Source organism: Panthera leo, chromosome B4, assembly GCF_018350215.1.
Source record: "Panthera leo isolate Ple1 chromosome B4, P.leo_Ple1_pat1.1, whole genome shotgun sequence".
Classification (NCBI taxonomy): domain Eukaryota; kingdom Metazoa; phylum Chordata; class Mammalia; order Carnivora; family Felidae; genus Panthera; species Panthera leo.
In genome coordinates, this window is record NC_056685.1 from 94,383,098 (window position 1) to 94,389,619 (window position 6,522).

Below are 6,522 nucleotides of genomic sequence, written 5' to 3' on the forward strand. Positions count from 1 at the left end.
GTGTGGAAAAAAGATGTGCATACTATGTGGGTCTACTGAATGCAAAGTACAAGGCTATCAACAGGAGCCAGTTTCACAAGAGTTAGGACATTAAAAAAGCTGTTTCCCAGGGCGCCTGGGTGGCTCAGTCAGTTGAGCTTCCGACTTCTGCTTGGGTCATGATCTTGTGGTTTGTGAGTTCGAGCCCCGTGTCGGAATCTGTGCTGACAGCTCGGAGCCTGGAGCTGCTTTGGATTCTGTGTCTCCCTCTCTCTCTCTGCCCCTCCCCTGCTCACACTCTGTCTCTCTCTCTCAAAAATAAATAATAAGCATTACATTTTTTTTAAAAAAGTTGTTTCCCTTTTTTCTTATTCAATTTTTAAAAAAAAATTTTTTTCAATGTTTTATTTATTTTGGAGACTGAGACAGAGCATGAGCAGGAGAGGGGCAGAGAGAGAGAGGGAGACACAGAATCCGAAGCTGGCTCCAGGCTGTGAGCTGTCAGTGCAGAGCCTGACGCGGGGCTCAAACTCACAAACCATGAGATCATGACCTGAGCCGAAGTCGGATGCTTAACCGACTGAGCCACCCAGGTGCCCCTCTTATTCAATTTTTATTACAGTTATTAGCTAGCACTTAAATATTGATTCCATATAAGTTTGCATCTTACTCTTAGCTCTCCAATGAGATTTGGCTTTGCTGAAGTTTTGGTAGGCCTACAGGTCTAGTGTAGGGCAGGTGATGCATCAGAAACAAACTGCAAAAAGATATTACTGTACTGCAACGATACATTTTTTTATATGGTAGTGGATTAGATCCTTAAGTATGACCCCTCACCCGGCCTAATGTTATAAAGGTCTATAGTTCTCAAACTATTTGATCTGATTCCTCCTGGGATGCCTCAGTTACTGAACTTGGGCATTTGTGAACTACAAGAAAGGCAACAGGGAGCTGAATCCACTCATTTGTATCCTTATTTGGTGTATAGATCCCCAGCACTCCTTGTTTCATAGTTTGTTTTTTTGTTGTTGTTGTTGTTTTTTTTTTAAGTTTAAACAAATTTTTATTACACAAAGGTTGTCACATAATTGGATATTTCTCTACTTTGTACACAATTATTCTTACTCTCCACAGAAAGGCTGCTTCTTAACTTTTCATCTGGTGATGGCAAGCACTAAAATCCTGATTTTAACAGAATAATAGTAAAAATGCCTCAGTGATTTAAGTTGAAAGCAGTACATTGGTACATGGCTCTTGCATTCAGTTATCAGGAATGTACAAATGTCTTTTTATTCAAAAATACAAAATAAATTATCTGTAGGCATGGACAATGACAGCAGTAAACCATTATATGTTGTCAACTGAAACCAGTAACTGATGGTTATAGTGATTTTCTTAAACATCAGCCAGCCTTTTCTTCAGTCATTTCCTTCAACTGACTTCTCTGAAGTTATTCTTGAGGAGCACTGCCTTGAGCTTCCTCTCACAGTTCATTAACAATGGTAAAGCGCTATTCTAGGAATTAGAACATGCCACCTCCCATACCACCTCCCATTCCTCCCATTCCGCCCCTTCCAGGGTCCTTCTCTTCCTTAGGAATTTCGGTGACTACAACTTCTGCTGTAGTTAACAGAGAGGCCACTCCAGCAGCATCCAATAAAGCAGTTCTTACAACCTTAGTTGGATCAATGATTCCCTTTTCTACCATATTCACAAAATCTCCAAGCATAGCATCATAACCAACTTCTGAGGAACTCTGCATAATTTTCTCAACTATCAATGATCCTTCAACACCTGCATTCTTAGCAATGGTCATTGCAGGAATTTTGAGTGTTCTCTTAATGATTTCTATACCAATTTTTTGATCTTCATTAGCTGGAGTTATTGAATCCAAGGCTGGAATGCACCGAAGCAGGGCACAACCCCCTCCCAGAACAATGCCTTCTTCAACAGCAGCTCGGGTAGCATTGAGGGCATCTGTAACTCTGTCTTTTTTTTCATTCACTTCAACATCACTTGTGCCACCAACCTTCAGCACAGCTACTCCATCTGAGAGTTTTGCCAGACGTTCATTCAGTTTTTCCTTTTCATATTCACTAGTTGTGATATCTAACTGTTCAATGATTTCTTGGATACGTTTTTCAATTTGAGCCTTGTCACCTTTTCCTTTTAAGAGCATGGCATCATCTTTGGTCACAATGACTTCTCCAACTTTTCCTAAGTCATGAGGCTGAACATCTTCAAGATTTAGAGTCAACCCTTCTTCTCCGAACACTGCACCACCAGTAGCAATAGCCATATCTTTAAGCTGGTTCTTTCTATTGTCACCAAAACCTGGAGCTTTGACGGCTACAACCTGAAGACCAACTTTCAGCCTATTCAGAACAAGTGTACTCAGAGCTTCTCCATCAACATCTTCAGCAATTATGACCAAGGGCTTACGGTGAGCATTGGCAATTTCAAGAGCAGGTACAATGGACTGGACACTAGAAATTTTCTTTTCACTCAACAGAACATAGGCATCTTGGAATTCACATTTCTGCCCTTTTGATGTATTAATAAAGTATGGAGAAATATAACCTCGATCAAATTTCATGCCTTCAATAATTTCTAATTCATCATTTAGTGTTTTTCCATCCTTTACTGTGATGACACCTTTCCTTCCAACCTTTTTCATTGCATCAGAAATGATGTTGCCAATTTCTTTATCTCCATTTGCAGAAATGGTAGCAACCTGAGCAATTTCTTCAGGGGTTGTCACAGGTTTAGACTGCTTCTTAAGTTCAGCAATTACAGCATCAACAGCTAACATCACACCTCTCCTGATTTCCACTGGATTAGCACCTTTGCTAATCTTCTCGAAGCCTTCCTTGGCAATAGAGCGTGCCAGGACAGTAGCAGTAGTGGTGCCATCTCCAGCCTCTTCGTTTGTGTTATTGGCAACGTCTTGAACAAGTTTAGCGCCAATATTTTTATATTTATCTTTTAAATCAATTGACTTTGCAACAGTCACACCGTCTTTTGTTACTTTGGGACTGCCCCAACTCTGTTCAATAATCACTGTTCTTCCCTTTGGCCCCATAGTAACAGCTACAGCATCAGCTAAAAGGTCTACACCTTGAAGCATTAAGGCTCGGGCATCTGCACCAAATTTTACATCTTTGGCATAGGCCCGAGTAAGATGAGGAGCCAGTGCCCTGGACACTGGCCTAATTTGGCGAAGTACTGCGGGTAACCGAAGCATTTCTGCGGGGCAGCGGCAGGGCGTGCGGACGATGAGGCAGGCCGTCGGAGGCGAGTGAGGGCTGTTTCATAGTTTAAAACAAAAGTAGCCTTGAACTGAGTCATCATGTCATCAGTCTTTGAACTTGAATTGGCTTTTATAAGCTGGTCCAGTGCCAACAGAAAACGATTATGCTACACATATTTCCAGCAGTTTTCATGTACTCTTACCACATTTCTGTATCATTAGGCCAGCATGACCTATGTACACAGATCAGACCAAAAAGAAAAGCTGATGGCGCTTCAGCTCCGTTCAATGCCCCTATTTAAGGGTTATCACCCTGTGTCATCCATCGTTTTTACTCAACAAATATTCCCTGAGCGTTGACTATGTAGTAGGCACTGTGCTCAGTGCTGCGAGTATAGCAAAAAACAAGTTCTTAAAGGCCTTATCAGAAATGCCTTTCCTGAAAGTCCCATCCAAAGTAGTTTCCCTCAACCACACTGTATTCTCTCTCTCTGGCTTTTTATTTGTTTTATTCATATCGTCTTTTAGCAATCTATTTATCACTTTTTCTTTTTAGTCTGAACTCTACAATGAGGGCTGGAAGATTCTATCTGTTCTCACCATTGCATTCCCAGTGTCTAGTACAGTGTGATACGTAAACACTTAAATATTTGATTAATTAACATAATGGGCCGTCGATTCATATTTGTGGTTTTCTGATTAAAGCCCAGAATTTAAAATAAATAAATTCCTACCAAAAAAAAAAAAAAAAGCTTTGAGGAAAATCTCTCTAATAATTGAATCATTCAGTTAGTAAATCAAATCATTTTCCACAATGATTCTAATAACTAATATGTGCTTTATATAAAACAAGTTTTGATTGTTCTAATCTCCCAGCCTAATTCTTATTTGCCACTGTTAGACTCAATTTACCAGCAGGTGGCGCTCCAGAGTAAAGCGGAACAAACTACTTCGACCACCCTCTCCTACTCAAACCCTCCACTCAAAACTTTTCTCAATGCGTCCAGATTACTTGGTAAGTGGTTATCAATGAGAAAAGTCTTTCACATTTTTCTTTCTCACAAGTTCTTCACACTCTTACGTGGCATTTAGATAATTCTTGTTGCAGGAGAAACCCGACACAAACTCAGATGTGACATGCAAAAAATTCTAAGGAAAGAGTTAAAAGTAAAAACTTATGTGTTGCCTTCCAACAAAATTTAGAACGGAGGAGAGGTAAAATGTAAAAGCAAGATAAAAGGCAATGGGAAAGAAAACTGGTGTCATTTAGAGATCTTACAAACTTGAATTAAGCGATGGGCAGTCTAGGTTATTAAATTAAAAAGTTCTCCAAAAACAATGTCACTAAGTCTTCCTATTGTACTGGATGGTCAGAATATTCAATATTGCACATATTCATTATTAGCTGTTTTATGGAAGTGTGATTGTGAAGTTTTATGTGTGTGTGTGTGTGTGTGGCAAAGTCATATATGACTTTATGAAGCACTCTAATATACATTAGCTTATTTCTTTTTGATTTTTTATTAAAAAAATTTTTTTTAATGTTTATTAATTTTTTTTTGAGAGAGAGACAGAGAGAGAAAGATAGAGTGTGAGAGGGAGAGGGGCAGAGAGAGGGAGACACAGACTCCAAAGCAGGCTTCAGGCTTGGAGCTGTCAGTACAGAGCCCGACATGGGGCTCAAACCCACGAACAGGAGATCATGACCCGAGCTGAAGTTGGACGCTCAACCAACTGAGCCACCCAGGTGCCCCTAATATACATTAGCTTCTTTCATATTTGATCTTCACACTAATCCTGTCAGGCATGGAAAATTTTTTTATGCTCACATTAAAGCTGACTCAGAGAGATTAGGTGATATTAGTGAGGTAAGTAGCTAGTAAGTTGCAGAGCAGGGAATAGAACACAAAATTTTCAACAATTTCAATGCTCATTTTTCTATATCATATTAACTTTTTTATGCATCTGAGATTTCTTCTATAGTAGTTTTTCTTTTATCAAAAAATTTTTTTTAATGTTTATTTATTTTTTGAGAAAGAGCATAAGTAGGGAGGGGCAGAGAGAGAGGGAGACACAGAATCTGAAGCAGGCTCCAGGCTCTGAGCTGTCAGCAAAGAGCCTGATGCGGGGCTCCAACTCATGAACTGTAAGATCATGACCCGAGCTGAAGTTGGACACTTAACCGACTGAGCCACGCAGGCACCCCACTTCTATAGTATTTTAATTGCAGTCACAGATTCGGCTTTTACATTTTAGGAAGAAATTTTACAGGTACATAATTAGTATACTAGTTAAAAAACTGTGTGTTCAGATTGAAGGAAAAACCAAATCTATTACCCCTCCAAAATGTCTCTTAGCTCTGTTTAGAATTTCCATAATAGCCATTCTTCTAGGCTTAAGGTCAGTTATAATATGAATAATTATCTGGAAAAAAAGTAACTAACCATTTTCACCCAATATTTTAGCAAGAATTAGTTTATTACATCATCAACATTAATTACTTAGCAAACGCCTAGGAAAATAAGGCAGAAGACCTGGCAATTTTGATGGAAAAAATAGAATATGGTCATTAAAAGAGAAGAGTCTAGAAAGAAACAAGACACCAAAGAGTATATATATTGAATGATTCCACTTTTGGAAACTTCAAGAATGGGCAAAATTAGTCCATGGTGAGAAATATCAGAGCAATATTTACCTTTAGAAGATTATCTCTGGGAGGAAGCATAAGAGAACCTTTTGAGCTCAGAACGTTTGGTGATTTTTACACAAGTGTATAGCTTATCAGAATTCATAGAACTATATATTTAATGTGGGTATTTCTCTATACGTAAGTCATATCTTGCTTTAAAAAGTAGATTTTTTTTAAAAAGCGGAAGCTCTGAAGTCAGACAGATCTGACCACCCCAGGTCTGCCATTTATTGGTTTTAAGATTCTACATGTTATTTAACTTCTTCAAGCCACAGAATCCTCATCTGGAAAATTAGGATAATAATAGTAGCTACCTTATGGGATTGTTCCTTGGATTAAGAGAGCTGGCATACTTAGTGTTCAGTAAGTTTAGCAATTATGATTATCACTGTTATTACCACTATTATTAAAAAGGGGAGGATAAGTAGGAGACAAAAGAGAGACACTGCATTCTACATGTAAGACTAGATTAAGTGGAATATCACAAAAGGGGAATTTAGAAGCCTGTAGACAGTATTGAAGCATGTTGCCTGAAACCTAAGAAATAGTGCAAGTGGGGCGCCTGGGTGACAGTTAAGCGGTTAAGCGTCTGACTTCGGCTCAG

The 6,522-nt window shown here is 38.9% G+C and overlaps 1 protein-coding gene across 1 annotated transcript; it reads right to left on the reverse strand.

Annotated features, from left to right (window-relative positions):
* Positions 1-867: 867 nt before the first annotated feature.
* LOC122224824 (60 kDa heat shock protein, mitochondrial-like) lies at positions 868-3,882 on the reverse strand. Its single transcript, XM_042947160.1, has one exon. It carries the CDS (start codon positions 3,221-3,223, stop codon positions 1,502-1,504), a length of 1,722 nt encoding a protein of 573 aa, XP_042803094.1. The 5' UTR covers positions 3,224-3,882; the 3' UTR covers positions 868-1,501.
* Positions 3,883-6,522: the final 2,640 nt, after the last annotated feature.

What these genes read in the sequence shown, in the direction of transcription:
- LOC122224824 (XM_042947160.1), bottom strand. Translation starts at nt 3,223, where the DNA reads ATGCTTCGGTTACCCGCAGTACTTCGCCAAATTAGGCCAGTGTCCAGG.